The 19,102-nt window shown below is 30.1% G+C and overlaps 1 protein-coding gene across 1 annotated transcript in view; it reads left to right on the top strand.

Moving 5' to 3' along the window:
- Positions 1–3,434, top strand: part of LOC124354371 (neprilysin-2-like) — a 35,083-nt gene extending 31,649 nt beyond the window's left edge. The window contains exon 14 of the mRNA XM_046804774.1: positions 2,987–3,434. Within this exon, the coding sequence (XP_046660730.1) occupies positions 2,987–3,331 (345 nt within the window). The 3' untranslated portion in view covers positions 3,332–3,434. The remainder of the gene's footprint in view (positions 1–2,986) is intronic.
- Positions 3,435–19,102: the final 15,668 nt, after the last annotated feature.

Below are 19,102 nucleotides of genomic sequence, written 5' to 3'. Positions count from 1 at the left end.
TGTTCCCCTCCCATTATCTGACAATGTAGTAATCGAAGCCAGGAATCAATAATTATTATATATATAATATATATATATATATATATATATATATATATATATAATACTTATATATATATATATATATAAAACTTTTAGTAAATGACTGTACAAATAAAATCTTACTATATTTCAGTAAAAACCGTCTTCTTGCAATTTTATTTATTGAGTCATGTACTTTGGTATTCCTGATAAAGGAAATTTTACTGGCAGCCCGTTGGGTACAATGCCTAAACTTAAACAAGCACCTAAATATAAAATATGTAAATAAAACTTTGCTATTTTTCTTGTGTGTTATTGGAACTGATTCAACAAGAAACGTTTTAATTCTTCATTATTCGATGTAATGCTGGTCACGTGAAATACTTATTGGATTTGAATTTAAAGTTAAACTATTTCAATATTATAACTTTAAACAACCTTGATAACATAAATTTAAATCGAAATGTTACCTTAAATATGAATTAAAAATTACAGAAAACATTGTCTGTTATAGTAATATCAACAAAAATACATGAAACACACATAAGGTAACATCGAAATAAACCAAACAAGACACTAAAAAGGTGTATATAAGTGTTAATATACTTACTTAGTTTTACTTTGAGAGTTGATGTCTAGAGGCTTTATATATTACTTTTAGTACATGATTGTACAAAGAAAATTGCTTTTAAAAACTTGGCACTATATTTCGGTAAAAACCGCATTCAAGCGCATAAATATATCGTATAAAAGAACATAATACAAACAAAGTAAATAAACAGTGAATAAATAATAATAAATACAGATGACATGAATTAAATAATTCTTCCATTTGTTGATTTCAAATTTGGACGTTTGTAGCTAAGTTATCTGACTTTGAGTCCATGTGGAATTTTGCTGTTTAAAACCAATTGGTGTGCTTGTTTTAATGTTCTGAGGTAAATTTGGTTTTAATTTTGATTCGCTTGCCGAGCAGGTTTGACAGAATATGTGTTTTCTGAGTGACGACAGTTTTCTTTAAATCTTGGTACTTATAATTGAATCGGTGTGCAGTCATGCCAAAGACGAAAAGGCCACAGTCATTTAAATATAACATAAATAACGGATATTTAAACCTAAAAAACCAAATCCATGTTTTGAATGTTGTGGAAAAATATGCCAAATTTATTAATCATTAATTATCGGCCTTGACTAAACAGAATAAAATTAATTATGAAGACCGCCTACAAAACTTTAAAACAATATTCAGGAACAAAGGATCTATTCAATATACCTCCTAGGATTATTTTTAAAAGTCACCAAATTTGAGAAATTTATTAGTTCATAGAAAAATCTATTAAAAATAACAACAGCAATAAAATTTTCAAACAGAAAGAATATTAAAAATTATTGTTAAGAATATTTTAAAAAGCAATAATTTATATTGGCTCTTCAATCAAAACCCAGTTGTATGAAATATGAGACATACTTAATTTAAAAAATTTCAAATTTTTTTATATCCATCTATGTTTACGAAAAGTTACATGTTTTATTTACATTTATGGATGTTGGATTTACTTTTATATGTTATTGTTGTTCATAATATTTTTATTCTTATATTTATTAATATTTTGATTATACATACTTTTTATAATGTCACTGAAAAGCAGTAAAATTGGAGATCGTGTCTTGTTTTCTTTTATATCTATATACATATATATTATACTAGCAGTTTCTTAACAATGCGCTTTGCGGCTTCGCACGCAATTTCCCGTTGAAAAACAGTATACTATATTCACGTATTATTTTTCCATCACATTCTAAATATTGCTGAGATAATTGATAGTCGTTCCTTCGTGAGCCTCTTGGGCGCATTATGAAAGTATTTACCATATTTCCGGCCTGTATCTTTTGTGGTTTTTGCTAGATGTTGATAAGTTATTCAGAACAATTAATTTATATGGATGAATCTCGATAAACTAATCAGGTTATAAACAATCAAATTCAGTCTGTTAAAATTAATTTTCTGTCTAATATATTTCCAGTATTATTGTGGTGTTTGCCTTTTGCTCTGATCAAGAAAATCTATCAACGAAAACCAATTTCGATCATAAAACGTCTTCTTTCGGCTCTTTTCATTTACCTTCATTCTAACCAAATTCGATTGCCTTATGTGCAGACATTTACGGCTTTTTGAGGTGGGTTTTATAACAACGTTTAATAGTATTTTCATTGCATTAGATAGTTAATTGATCATTGATGATATCTAAATGTAAAATTAGGCAATGACGTCTTCTATGCAACCTGCATTACACTACTGGTCAAGCACTTTACAATAACAATTTTCTAAATTTTAAATGTAAACAAATGTTTTTGCCACTCTGATGAACTTCAACTGAAAGTATTAACAGCTGTTAAGTATCAGTTCGCTTTGTATTACGTGTCGTAGCGCAGTCTGTCGGATCCAATATATAACACGTTCACGTTCTTATCATAACATTCGAATGTAAACAAACTAATTTTTCCATTTGAATTCGACTTTATTTGGTGAAATGAATGTGTTATGAGTGGTAAAAAGCACTCTAAGTGTTAAATCAGACCAAAAGCTATGACTGTTCCAAATTTCAACACAATCCGTATAGCAGTTTCAGCGTGATTCGAGGACAAACCTCCAAACATCTAAACATACAAACATCCAAATATCCAAACATTCAAACTTCCGCATTTATAATATTAGTGGGATATACAAGATATAAATACTAAAAAAACACACTTTGTAAGCTTCTTTCTTCTTCAAAAACATAAATGTATGCATGAACAAATTGATTATTTTACAATCATCTCTTTTGGCTGTAACCTACCTGTTTTATGTTAACAAGTAAAAACCCAACAGGACCCCAGGATAAAAACAGCCACAGTCATACATACTATACTCCACTTACAATATACAACGACAACTTCAATTATTGCCTTTCTATTGTTATAGCTGAATGGTGTCAACACGCAGGGAGAAAACGTTGCAGACATTGGAGGGTTTAAGATAGGTTATCGTGCGTACCAGCGGATGACACATCGGTTACCTAAACCCGAACCAGGATTGCCAAACTTGGAGCAGTACAGTAACGATCAGCTGTTTATGCTTATTATGGCCAATATGTGGTGCGGTGTACATCGACCGGATACTTTGAAGATGAGAATTATCACAGGTGTACATTCTCCATACGAGTTCAGGACCAATGGAGTACTAAAGAATTTTCCAGAATTTGCAAATGCTTTCCAGTGCGGCCCAACGGACCCAATGAATCCAAAGAAGAAATGCTCAATTTGGTGATATCATCAAGATATTAATAAACATCTAAATATATAATCTAGATAAATCTTAGCTTAAACAAATCAATATACATTAATAATAAATATATAGTTAATGTTTTTCATTGTCTATTCTAACTTTATTTCAATAATTACTATATATTACTGAATAAGCAAGAGACTTAAATCAGGGTTGTAGGACAAAATGCATAGAATGAGACTTTGATTTTTAATATTTAACTCTGAATATCATATGATCTAATTATACAATTTTGTGGGCAGGAGACTAGAGGGTACAAAAATGGAGACAGGTTCAAGAATTATGGGTTGATTGCCAAACTAAGTTGTCATCTGCTACACAGATTGGGGTAAAGATTTAATGTTCACTTATTCACGAACGGATTGTCACAGGGTGGACACATTGTATATTCACTTAGAAGTAATAGAGTACACAAAGTGGAGTACAACACTAGCTCACCAACTTTAACAATGTTTAAGAGGGCAAGCAAAAATGTGTCCCAAAAAACTACTACATTGAAATATGGTACTAGATGGGATGAAATCACGTACCTAGTTAGCAATAACAAGCGACGAGATATGCTCCCGCACATGACACACGAGATTATCTCTGAGCCAAGTGGGCGGAAGGGACTTTACCGGGAAAGACCTCGCTATTCCAATTTTGCCCATAGGGTTATATTGTATTACTTTTTCCAATTAGAGACAAGACTAGCAGCGAGCTTTCATTTACTAATTGAGAATTATATAGCAACAATTACATCAACCATAGTCTTATGAGAGGAAAAGATTAAACCCATCAAGCAAATTTGTTTAATAAATTCAACTCATCCAGTATTAATATTTTGAGTCGATTTTGTACTGCAGCATCTACTTTAATTAGTAAAAGATTAGTTCTTGATACTAAAGTTGACAGGATGTATACCAATAGTGATTCTGAATAGGGAAGATTTTTATTCGTTTAAATCGGAATTTCGCTGCTCTCATTTACTAATAAATGTAATGAGCAATATTGGCTTTGCTTTAAGGAATATGGTGTAAACTATGTAAAAACCAGCTATTGTTTCCCTAGTGACACGCAAGTATAACATGTCGTGTCCAAGCCCGGATCATGGGGATTATTTAGTTCACCGGACTTACATGATCCTCTTTATCCAACTGTCATATTGGATTTTTTACTGATTCAGTTGCAACGAAGGTAATCTATATATATAAAAGAAAGTCGTGTTAGTTACACTATTTATAAGTCAAGAACTGTATTATTATTATTATATAAGTAATTTATATAATAAAACTCTACCCATTTAATCAGCCACATGTGTGAATCAATTTAAATAGTTATGAAACAATGTTAGAAAAAATATTGATTTATTTAAATCAATAAATATATATTTTGATTTACTGACATCTTTATTCCAATATAGTGGTACTTCATTTTTGAAGAACATTATTTCTAACGAATAAAGAGTTTTTGGTTGCTCTATATACTCGACTATGATTCAATCAAATAATATAGGATTTAGTGTTTAGTTAAAAACATAATTTGCGTTTGAGTAAAGTGATGTGGAAAATAAATGTACCATTAAATTTATGTCAAAATAAAAATGAAAATTGAAGCCAAATAAAAAGAAGTTTCCGATGCCAAAAATTATGTAAATATAAAGTAATTTAAACTATAAAAAGGCTTTAATAAATATTTACCTAAATAAATTGCTCTGTACAAACATTATTTACACAAAATTCATTAGCAAATACAGGCAATCAATATTATTAATTTGTGGAATTAATAATACAAGGTAGAAGTACCTCCACCAGGTTTCATAACAGACTTCGATGAGGTTGCATGCACAATATCAAATGTTAGCTCAATTCATTACAGATGTACTGAGAACAGATAGGCAGACAGACAATTATACAAAAAGGGGTTGACAAGAAATGCACGAGTCGTAGAACCAGTTCTTGTATACATGATGATATAATATATATATATATATATATATATATATATATATATATATATATATTGTATAACACACATAATAAATTTGTTATTTGTCATTAACAACTATAAAACCTTGACTGTTAGTAGATGAGCTCGTTGTATCTTACGGTGTAATAACACTACTTAATAACGATTATTTATCTCCTGAAATAATAAATGAAATATGCATTAAGTTTTAGATTGAATCATTATGTTGAATTATAACTCAACTATCTGAGCAGTTTTTTTTATTATGCGTGATTTGAATACAGTATCAAGAAAACAATTTTTTATTTGATCACTATTCCACCTATCTTAGGTGAATATTAAATTAAAAAATAATATATATGTATATATATATATATATATATATTATATATATATATATTATATATATATATATATATATATATTATATTATATATATATATATATTTCCTGATAGGAATCAACATTGCAATGCCATAAGCTGGAGAGGTGGGTTATGTGAGCACTCTATTCGAAATTGATATTTTTGTAGCAAATTATAATTTAAGACATTAAATTATCATATAAACCTATAACAATATTTTAAAAGAAATATTTTTAACTCTGTTCCCTTGAGAACATTGAATTATCATTATTCAGTAATAAATGTTAATTGTACAATGATTTACAGTATAAAATATAGTATTTATTTAACTAAGACAAGAAAGATAGGAACTAGATTTCTAGTTGCTTTAAATAAAATATATAAAGGAAGTAAAATTCACAAGGAACGTAAGACAAGCATTTATAATTTCATGTTTCTACACAGTTCTTAAGTAAGTATTTTAATAGTTAGGAAATAATAAGATTAGTTCCTAAACTGAGAAAAGTTTATAAATATAAGACATGTATTTTAATTAGAGCATCGTTCGTTTTTAATCTCGATATTAAGACATACTTTTCACTAGATCTATCACAAAAAGTATCATAAAAAGTTGAACAAGATTAAGCCATTATATTTACAGTACGACCTCATTGTAATAGATTAATTATTTAATTATTGCGTGCTTTATAAAATCAATTAAAACTATACTTCTCTCAGTTACAAGTGGGCTGTTCTCGACAGTTAAAAATATTATCATTATATCTGTTATTGCAAAAGACATTAGGTTAATACCACCCACAAGTAAATTTTATAAATAGAAAAATTTGTTTTTTTATTTTCTTGTTCATATCTGGAAATGGTAGTCTTGCAAAGAAAATTGTTTTGTGTAAATACTTTTGAAGCAATCTACAGTAAGTTTCACCAGCAAAGAAACCAATCAGCCCAATCTAAGTAACATTGTTTTGTAAGCATTATAGTTTTAGATAAAAAAAAACATAATACATCAATTTCGTAATCAGTTGTTACTTATTTTTTATTCTATTGGCGAAAACATTTAATACATTTTTATTTCACAATTACAGTATTGCCTCTCATTGCTATCTAGTTAAAATACATGTTCTTATCCTTATGTTTTTTATCACTGATAAAATTTGTTTTGTAATCTATGTAATGTCGCAATAAAGTTTATCCTTAAAATTCCTTACTCTCTCACGTCCCGTAATAGATTCACAATAAACTCACGTCTCATCAGAACGTCCAATCAGTCACTGGGACTATAAAGACTACATATTCACATATTTTCGATTTTTTATCCTTCTTATCACCCAAGAAAATTTGCACTTTTATTATATTCTAGAATAGATTACAATATTTCCAGGTTTCATTTAGCTCTTTTGAAAAAATACACCAACAGACAAAATAATTAAGTGTTTTTATGCAAATATGTACACTTTTCTACATAATTTCTAACTGTATAATATAAAATATATTTACAAAATAAAACAAAGCTCTAATTGTTTACTTTTCTCAGATACAAGATAAACAATCAAATAAAATATTTTTATAATCAAATTTAGTAATAAAATAACTTAATAATAGACCCTGATTTCCACTGTTATCGAATTCAAATTTTGTAAGAAGCAATATAAAGTTTATGAAGTAAATAAAATAGTTCATATGTAACATTTTTTTATAAATATTTTGAAACTTAGTAGAAGCAATATGCAATTTGTGTAAGACTTATTAAAGTACTTTGAGATCCTTGAACACATATTAAGTGAAGAAGTATAACGTAACTTATTGCATCTAAATTTGAACCATAAGTCCACTCTTATGTGCAAGTGTTGCCTGATTTATGTGAAACCCGTTTTTAATATTCCAATTCAGACATGAACGGAATATATAGAGAAACTTTCGTTGATCGGTAGGCCTTTATTCTGGCTCTACATCTGTGTAGATCCCAGATAATAGTGCTTAATAATTGTGTTTATGGTTATGGGTTCTGTACTGTAAATTAAATTAGAAACACAGTCTTCTAATAATAGGAAAATATATGTAAACATGCAAGAACAACATTTTATATATGGAGAACTATTTTGTATTAGTTATATATTTTTAATTGTTCAGTAGTTAAAACGATTTTGCAACTTTTGTGTAATTTTTAATTTTTTAGAAGGGTCCATTTGAAATCAAGTTGTTTGATATAAAATGAAGTGAATAAATACCAAATGGTAATACGTTTATAAATTTCAGACATAGATTACATTAATTTAAGATATACTTAAGATAAACTTTGTTAATAACATAATAGACATAACTAATTAATTTCTAACAGTGCTTTATTATATGCCGTTGCTTTTCACATAATCAATATTTATGTGAACAATTTTTAAGTAAGAGGAGGTGTTTATCTGATTAGGAGGAGGTTAACCAACAAGTATAATTCATAATTACCAATGATTGGTAATATGGCTTGTGATTGTATTGTGATGACTGTTAATACAAAATAATTTTAAAGGGAAGGAGGGGCCCTGAAATATAAACTGTTTATGGACAATATTACGGCGTATGCTTACACGGGTGGAATTACGACTATCACGTAAGTTTACCGGTTTGAAGCAAATCGAAAAATTGGTAACACAATACATCGAGCTTTATTTTAAAATTCATCATAAGTTCTCAAATAGTTCACCAAAACTGTCAATAATACACATAAGCCTATTCCAGTGAGTTATGATATAGCTTTATACTGATTAGTGAAAATTTAACTAATCACTGATCAGTATGAGCAATAAGCAATCAATATGTCGTCTGACGTTGGGGAAGAGACTTAATAAGTATTTACACAGGTTTGTAGACACTTCAGAAGACATCAGAACCTGATATAATAGCCATAAAAATCAAATATGAATAAAAATTAGTTTCACTAAAAGCAGTTGCGACAGTCTAAAATTACTATCGGGAAATTATAACATAAAAAATCATTAAAGAAATAAAAGTAACATCTAAAATAATAACAATTTGATAACTGAGAGCACAATATGACGGAGGAAATTTTGTGATTGCGGAAATATCTGATTAACTGGTGCTGTTAACCTTAAGCCAATATAAAAACAACATTAAGGGTGCGCTCTACCACAGGCCAGAAATCGCAGTACGATGTTTCAAAAATCCGCTTGGAGCGCTGGCAAAATCGGTTGTAGGGAGAGCAATGAGTAGATGCTGTGGAAGGGATCGGAACTTACCGAGCGCCTCCGACATTTGCCGAGCGGGGGACCCGAGCCAGGTGCTCGACGTCCGACTCTCCGCCTGCCCCTGTCACATTAGTCTGCCCTATATACTGACAGTAAATGGACACAAAGATACACATGAAAACTATCGCTAAACATATATAAAATATTGTAGTACAATTTAGGCAAAACATGATACGTAAAATTTATAGAAAAAAATCAGACTGGGAGTGGCTTTCCTTCAAATATTACATGTGAATAACATTACATGATACTTTCACTTTTATTACAGTACATGTTTTAGATTTGTTAAGACTGCGAGTGTACCACAGGCCAGAGATCGCAGTATCGGGACTACGGAGCATCTCAGTTATTTGCCGAAAGAAAAACGCGTTCGGTGACGTTCGGCTCGTAACAACGCACTCGCGCCACGTAGTGTGGAGATCGGCTAAAATCATTATGAAACTGTAATCGGTACTTTTCCTACCGTTTACTCGTTGGTACATCATACTTTTATTATTATGCAATAAAACGTTTTAGTAAAATATATTTTATTTTTGTTAATTTAAATTCGGTCTTACTGAAATATTTGAAAAACGAAACAGAAACGTAATCATTCCAGTGATATTGTCAGGTCAGAGTGTCTACCGATCTGGAATACGTGGAAAAACTGGATAAGGCAGGAATTGTTATGAAAACCATAGAAAATTTAAATAATTTTAATGTTATCAAAAAAAACTAACATAATTTTATTAATTCTCTGATATGTAAACCCACACATTTTCTTGTAAATATAATCATTCCTTCATTATGCATTATTTTTCAGTTTTTCTAAAAAAACCCGTGTTTTTTGTACGTAAATCTGTCATGGAGTTCAATGCGCATTTCCATCACAAAACCCGTAAATAAAGTGCATATCAGCGTATTCTCCAGTAGTGAACTCCATGGCATCTACACTTGACTAAATTGAGCAGAAAAATAGTTTATTGGAGGTAGAAGTAATTCATGTGGACACTGGTCTTACAAAACAAGATAAGGAATGAATGTACAATACTAGTGAAAGTGATAAGATAAGGAATTAAAACATTGATAAAGGATGTGACCATTAATCCGTAACTAGCATCCACAAAATTATTTTAAACTGCTTTACTTTTTTGTAATCTTCAATTCCTTGTTTTATGAGGCATTTTATAAAACATAAAAATTAAGTACGGTTGTTATTAAATTGATTTAATATTTTTGTAGCTTGCGTTTTTTTTAATATTCAAACCGATAAAAGTAGATAACACTTAACTATGGTCATATGGCATACCATTTTAAAGCCTATTACATGGCAAAGTTTTAATAATGACACATTCTTGAGTACAGGGTTTGGTAAAAAGATGGGGTTCAATGATATTTCAGTTTTTCTTAAACTTAGCAACTTTGCCTTTTGAATCGACCTGAAGCTTAATTTTCTTTTCTTACCGTTTTGAACCGATAACTTTTTCAAATTGAAAATTTAACGGAGAATCTAAAAAATGATGTAGTTTGCTCACATACTTTGCTGAGAAATATCAGATTTACGTACAAAAACACGGGTTTTTTTAGAAAAAACTGAAAATAATTCATTTCAGACTTAATTTTTGGAGTTAGTTTTTTTTTATAACCACCATTGTATCACATTTACATTACATTATAACCCAAAAAATTTTGTCACACCAAGAGCCACCTCACCCTGTATACTGGATTATATGCAAAATGAATTAAATGTCTCTAACATCTTTCTTCAAATTTTGGAAACAACTCATTTTAGTTACAATTTCTATTACCCTCATTACGCAAAAATATTAATGTTGCATTGAAACTAATAACACATACGGACCTATCTGTCATATTTAATTGAGTAGTTTTGTTTTTTTAACAGGTACCACACTAGTCTCCATGACTGTAAGGGATAATATAGGTATACACGTGAATTAAATTAATTACTATATCAGCTGCTCTTGTCACGTCTATTGCATTATACTAAAAATAAAATTGTAGTTATAAAACATCTAGTCTGTCTCTCACAGGAAGCCCTCGAGGGTATCTTGGGTCAACTAGTTCTGACAATATGCATTTGTAGTAAAAAGTTTAAAGTGGAATTTTAATTTAAAATGTTAACATTTTTAATTCCTTTATTTTGTAATGGATAATAGCTGCTATGTAATGTGATTTGTTTAACAATCAAATGAAGCACATCATACATTAAGTCAAATAAAATCTATTATAGGTAGACTATAATATTGCACTAAACAAAATACCTCATAATGAGGTATGTCACTCATACTTTGAAAATATTGACATTAATCAATAATTTATTGTTCCCCAGGAGGTAGAGGTTGTTGTTACACGTTACGAATTTATTGTCACGGAAAGAGTTCGCCAACACTATTTCGGTGATATGAAGATGTATATGAGGAGCTTTCACACGACACGATCATTCATAGCATGAGCCCGCAACAGTGGCGCGTAAGTAGTGTTTCGTCCATGGCCGTTGGAAAGACCCGGCGCGGCGCGGTCCTTTGACACCGCCGCCCGTGAGCTCAGTGGCGCCCTGTGATCCTATGCGATCCTATTCTTTCACACTGATCGGATGACGAATAAATAAAAGTATTGTAGTTCATACTTTATTACATACTTGTCATAATACATTATTATTTAAATACAAAATATTTACTACAATTTTTTCATTAATGCAAGATAGGAACTTGATTATTAATGTATGAATAGATATTATAAATCAACAAATTGAAGGAACACCAACACTGAAAGGCCACACGTTATAACCTAGCGAATGCGGGTGAGGGGAAATATCCAGCCTGGTAGTGGTGGGAGAGTTGCCTACAGTTGCCGGCTGTAGCCGCCACGCGCGCCCACCTAACAGAGCATTGAATAGCACTTGCAGACCTTTCATGTCTGCCTTATTGTAACTTAACTTCAGAACTTTTTAATAAATCGTTTGCAGTTTTACTCTTACTATATTCCAATCTACGAATGTCTGTATTTTATTCTTTAATAAAAATTCACATTTTTATTTTATGAAACGTTGAAAATACCCTTTTTTTAAAAAAAACTTTTCCACCTGATGTGCAGCTTAAATTGAATTGAAATTGAAATTTCAAAAACTAATGCAACGTATACAAATATTTAGTTACTTAAATGACATCAATATGTTTGTAATAGCTCAAAAAAATGAGCCTACAATGAGGCAGATTCAAAACCCTTGCATCAGCGTTTACCAGAGTGGTAGAGCGCAGCCTTAACGTTATAGTCCCCTGAAAGAACATTTTTAAACTATGCACGTGGCGAAATGTACATCGCATTCAAATAAATGTTCCTAATAAAAAATCTTAGCATTCAGGTCTTATAATAATCATTTATTATAATGCACTCTTGTATTGCAATTACATTATGATGAATCAATGACTTATTAAGACAAACATAGATCCTAACCTTAGCAATCACAATCTTAGCAACACTCTAGGGTTTAGGAAATAATTACAATAACCACGAGAAGTAAATGATCACGAAGTATTGCTGCTATACGGCGTTACTTCACGCACCCGCCTAAAAAAAACACTAAACTAATTAGAATTAAGCCGAGACTACATGCAATAAAATAAAAAATTTTCAAAAGGAGGGTTTAATACATGCTACTTCTCTAATGGTCCTCACCATTAAAACAAAAAGAATTTATGTTATGATTTATTGTAATACATCATTAAAAATATTTATCAGTTCTCAACTAAAAGCTATCATGATACACAAATCAGGATTTAAGGACAGAGCTCTAAGGAATTATCTTCATGGCTGAGACAGGCCTGTTTTAGAACGATCTTTTGCAAAAGCAATGGAAGCGGGTTTTTAACTCAAGCGTGTAAACACATATGGGAGTATTCAATTTTTTTTATCGTTATACAGTTATTATATAATAATATGTTACAATTAGTATAATCGTGTAAGTGAAAACGATATTTTATATGAGTCTTTTTAATGTAACTAACATTGACAGTTAAAAATTTGTAAAAAAATAACTCAAATACTACGAACATACACGGTAAGCAGAGAAAAGCGCTTTTCTTAAAGGCATTTTAACAACCTTGAAATTATTGTTAAAGAAGAAAATGTACAAGTATTCTCAGTCGCAGACAGTAGACTGAAGTTTAACTGGTCGTTACAAGTTTATTACTCTTCAATACTTAAGTTTTCGAATGTGATAGACTTTGCCTATAAAAGTTTTATAGTTATGCTTTCCCTTGTTTGTATCAACAAGCGCTTTATCTCCTTAGTGGTTCGAATCCACTCTATACTCTAATGGCGGGTGAGATTATCTTCTGTTAGGATACGATAGGAGTCTTATACTACTAGTCTTATATGGTGAAGATAAGTTACCTTATACTTCTCCTTGCGAGACAGATACAGGTAAGGGTACGATACCACATGAAGCATAACGGGCCTTTCTGAAGTTGCACTTAGACAGGCGGAAAACAAAAATAAAAAGAGTCTTTACATCCTTCTAGCAGACAAGAGAGAAATTGTGCAAAGGATCAACATGCACCATCGATTATCAACTCATTCTTGTCTATGTATAAATTAAGTCTGCAAATAAAAATTTTTCTCAATACCTTACAATAGGTAGTCTACGTGTGTTACTATGTTACAAGTTAAAATGTTATACTGGTATACTCATTTTGTTTACAAGTTTATTTACAAGTTACCCATGGCTTCACAAGTAGTTTCATAGATTTTGCTCCTGTATGAGCACTTCTGGTTAGCCAATATTGATTTTTTCCAAGATGAAGAATATATGTTAAAAACTGTATGTTTATGGCCGTTTTAAGTACTCCAACCTCCTATTAAAAGACAACTAAGATGGGGTTTTTAAGTCTATAAGTTAGACAATATCTTTTTCTTTTATATTTATTAGTAAATATTTTTTTAATGTACAGATGAAAGTACATTAAAAATTACATTACGTGATTTTATGTTTCTTTATAAACTAAACAGTAGTTATTCCCGACTGCTTCAAAGGGAGACTTCATTGTCAAATAATACTAATCTTCTATCTTAGGATATTTTCTAACGTTGCATTTACAATTTCTTCTAATACATTTTCCAATCTTTCGGAGTCAATTTATTTATCACCTGTGTTATTTATATTTCATTCTATATAATATTATTAAGTTATATTAAACTTTTAAGAAAGTTCAGATTAAAGTTGTTATGGGTAAAAATTAACAGTAACATTAAACGTTAATATAAAGGAAGACAAGAAAATGTATTCGAACTTTTAATTTTCAATAACTGACTACCTCTATTTTTTCTCTTCCTAAGTACCTACTTAGAAAATCTGGGCCTAACAATATCAAAAAGTATGAAATTGAAATATTGGAAAAAACGAATAAAACTAATGTTGTGTAAAAAGAGATTGAATACAGAATTAATACCATATTCTAAAATGTATACTCACAAAAGGTGAAATTTAATACAACAAAATGTGATTTTTTTTAAAGAACTGTTGTTTATAGAAAAACTGGATATTTAATTTTTAAATTCAGCAGAATGTGGGACGACAAGTATTTTTTTCTTTATAACTTATAAGTATTCATTTATCTCGATTTTTTAAGAACGAACCTTTTATATTTTAAAATAAAACTTTTCGTAATATTTACCTCTGGTTCATTTAATACGGTTAGATTAAGTTGCGTGGAGATAATGTTGATGCACATATTATACGTAGATACTTACCAATAATTAATAAACTTTAATCAGAAATAAAATTAAACGCAGTAAAGCACAGATAATATCAATGCCTAATCAACCGATACATAGTGTTTTAAGTATTTGAACTGCCTTTCGTTATGAGCCATTGAGTGAAAAATCACACAAATAATTAGCATTAGGTAACGTTATAGCTGGAGTAGCTATTATTAGTAAAACAAAAATCTAATAACTGCTATTATAGACGTCTAATATATGGATCAACCTTTACTATATTGCTATACAGTTATTTGAACACGATCTCTCTCTTTCTCTCTCTCTCTTTCTACTTTGTATAACTGATGATGATGTAAGAAGGGCAATGGATAATAGAGAACTAAGCATTATGATTTTATTACATTTTTCACGAGCTTTTGATAGTTTTCATCATGAATTGTTATTGCCTATTTTGCGATCTTATAGTTTTAGTGATATGCTGTTGTAAGTTGGTTTAGCTCATATTTAAATTATAGACAACAAAGAATCAGAAAAAGTAATGGTTTATTGTCAGAATGAAATGGTAACGCAGTATGAGTACCGCAAAGATCTACATTATAAGCTCTATTGTTTTCTTTATACATAAATAGAATATGTGATTCTTTCATTTCCACTAAAACAATGTTTTATGCAGATGACTTACAATTGTATATTCATTATTCTGTAAATAGAATAGTTAATGCTGTTAATCACCTGAATTCAGATTTAAGTAAACTTTTTCAATGGTGCAATAACCAGGGCTTAAAACTTAATATTGCAAAGTGTAAACCAATAATCTTGGGGAGAAGTAGATTATTAAATACAATAAATCTTGAAAATATTCCTTGAAAGCCATAATTGATTAAAGTCATAATGTTTACACCAGTTATCTATATTGTTCTCTATATTTACCTGTTATTCCTTTTACCTCATTGGAGTATTTAACAGGGGTGCCACTTGCTAGTCTTCTAATTTAAAGTTTTTTGTGTAAATAAACATTATCCATGTTGAAAACTACTGATAATTTTTTGTTAATCTATTGAAAACAATTGTAGGTGACTTTCCCTTCAATTTTTGAAGGCCATATTTACAACCCATCAATATTTTTGTGGTTTGTACTTCATTTGCTCTCTTAAAGCAAAGCCTTATATTTAAAATTAGCCTCTTTCAAAGTTGAATTGGTTTATTAGTTTGATTTTGAGGGTTGAAATTGTATGTGGAACCATCCTCTACCACCTATATATCGTAATTGAAAATGGTAAACATCGGTTTATTTGCGTGAGAGTTACTTATATGGATGTTCTCCACATTCAGATGCCCGCGAAGGCTCTGACCTGAATGCAGGCGTGTAATTAATCATACCGTAGACATTCTTGTGATTATTGTTGGATTTCGCTATACCACGTATCGGGTAACAGGCTGGTGTTATAGATAAAACTTCAGGTCTATTGCTTATTTAATTCTCAATATGTTCTGGATACAGGTAGACGAACAGATAACCAACCATACAGAAAAGTAAATTTGAAGCTCAGCCAAATTCCATGGTCGGCCATGCACTATCATAGAATCCATTTCTGAATGTCTAGAAATGAAGATTTCTGCAAACTTTTAAGTCTCCAGATAAATCCTATCTTGATATATTTTCCATTAGATACATTAACATTAATACTCATTAAGTTGGGTTTATACCTGTGTTGATAATAGAAGTATTCACAGTAGACCACACAAAAATGACGTTTTGTGGCAGTTAAGCTACGTATTAATCTGTAATATTTATACATATATTGCGATTGTAATGTTTGTTTACAAATTATGTTTTCTATTTTTTCGTTGTAATAATGTTTACTTACCCACAAAACCAATATAAAAAATGTCATTTAGAAATGGAAGTTTATGTACAATTTTAAGCCTACAGATAAATGTTTGTCGAAATATCATGCGGACACACGGACAGAAATAAAATTTTTCCAGCTCCACGTGTGATAGGCCTCGACAAGACAAGAGAAATAACAACAATTAGGAGTAACAGTGTAAATGTTTTGTTTAGGACACGAACTTAATAACATCGATAGGCCAATCGCATGACGAGAATTCTGCAGTCCAACACACAGCTGAAAAGGAGAAGGTATTAAATAGCTGATTTGCTTTATTTTTTAAATATGTTTTATATTATAAATTACCTATAAGTATGTGTGGTTATTGTAGAGTAGAACCTATATCATTGGAACTGTGGGTAACCGTTTGGGCACGATAATATAGCAGTATCAATAAATTTCCAAACGACTGAGTACAAACATGTGAGAATTATACATTTTAAATGTTTAGTCGTGAAGTATAGAAAAAAATACAGTGGAAAGTCAGTGTTCAAATCCGGTGACATGATTCAATTTCAACGGACTCTTGCATTGCAGTATCCTTCTTAGCTCGTCAGAACTGATATTACTCTTACACTGCTATAAAACTATTGTAGGACTGTAGGTCCACGCTTAGTTTTGACAAGGGTGGCTGACGTCACTTTTCTACAGGGTAGGACAATTAGTCAACACCGACACCCAAATAGGTAATTCATTCTTGAATAATTAACGAGATTTTATTTCTGCATATACCTTTTTAGATTAGATGTGCAATGCAAAATTATAAATAAACGTATGTACTTCTCAACAATTATTGGAATGTTAATATGTAAAGCTTTACTACATTTTATTTCTGTCTTAGAATTTATGAACAGGAGAATTTATTTATTGTATAAAGATTATCAGAGCTCGATGAACAGAAGATCGGATGTAATAGGAGAATGATTAAATTATCTCACCCAGTAATGTATGATTAAAATTATTTATTACAAGTTGTTAATAAATTTTCATTAATCATTTTCTTATCCACGTTTCTTAGAATCTTTTTATACAAATATTTCCTCAAGACGTCTTAATATGTACTGTCAATGTAGAATCTTTGTATATAAATATTCCTACGGATGATGTTCTCAGCTTTGCCAAAATTACGTTGATTCACACCCAAACGATTCCAAACCTAGTACTAATTTCATTCTTAAACGTATGACCATGATTTGAACCCTAAATAATGTTAAATTTCAAGACCAAAACTACCTTCAAATTAAAGGAACTGGGCACACGGATGGCTCCTTCTAACGCCAATCTTTTTATGGGACTATTCGAAACAATTTTTTAACTATTCAAAATTATAAACCTCTAATTTGGTTCAGGTAAATAGACGATAGTTTTATAATATGGCAGCGTAGTATCAAAGAACTTTAAAAACTTTATTTTTAATCTCAATAAATTTAGTATTTTAAAATTTACATGGTCTATCTCACCAGATTCTGTAATATTCTTGGATATTATAGTATTTGTTGAAAATCATAGTTTGAAAACAAAAATTCATATCAAAGACAGCAACAAAATACAATAATTGCGTTTCACTAGCTACAATCGAATTCAAATTAAAATCTATCCCTAAGAGTCTATCAATAAGGTCAAACAATCTTTGTAGCAATCAACCTGACTTTCATAACTATATAAATAGACTGTCTAATGTACATGTTTGAAAGAAGGGTATCCAAAGCATCTTGTTGATTAACAAATCACAGCATCGAAAAACAATTCCAATGCTATTAATCCTAATGACCCTAAATGTATTGCTCAATATTTTCCTGGCCTTCATAAAATCAAAAAAATTCTGAAAGTTTCTTTCATATTTTTGAATCTTCCTCTGAAACTGTCAATTTATTTCTTAAGCCCCTGAAGTAATTTTCAAAAAATCTTCAAATTTACCAAACATACTCTCTGGACCAAAATTAAACTATGAAGGCAATCCAAAAGCTAATAACATCAAATGTAACGTGTTCAATCCTTGTAACAAGCCAAGATGCGGAATTTGTAAATTTATAGATGTTAATAAATTCTAAATCTTTTAAAAGTGGTACATCTGAAAGAGTATATTTTATTAAAGATAACATTGATGGCACCACAAAAACGTAATTTATGAACTAAATTTTAAATTCTGTCGCAAAGATTATATTGGATAAACCATTACTCCGAGTAAGAATGACCAATCATCGGTTTAAACATTATTCATCAAAATTATGAAAGACCATTATCTGCTCATGCGATTCAACACATTCAAAATAAATTAGAAAATTGCTTCGGCCTAAAAGGAATTTACCATTTAGAGCAAAATCCCAATCAAAATACTAATCTGATAAACTTCAGAAATGGTGAAATGACACATCAATTTATTTTAAAATCAAGGCAACCAGATGGGTGGAACATAAGGTGATTCTCTTTCCCTTCTTATATAAACTTTTAGTTACATGTAAACATATACAAATACTTTACATACAGCTGATTGGAACCTTCTTGTTTGTGGTATTCATTTGTTAATATTCTTGTTGTTTATGGTTATGTTTCTAATTCTTGATTTGGGTTATGTTTT

Source organism: Homalodisca vitripennis, chromosome 2, assembly GCF_021130785.1.
Source record: "Homalodisca vitripennis isolate AUS2020 chromosome 2, UT_GWSS_2.1, whole genome shotgun sequence".
NCBI lineage: Eukaryota > Metazoa > Arthropoda > Insecta > Hemiptera > Cicadellidae > Homalodisca > Homalodisca vitripennis.
This window is presented reverse-complemented; position numbering and strand designations above follow the sequence as displayed.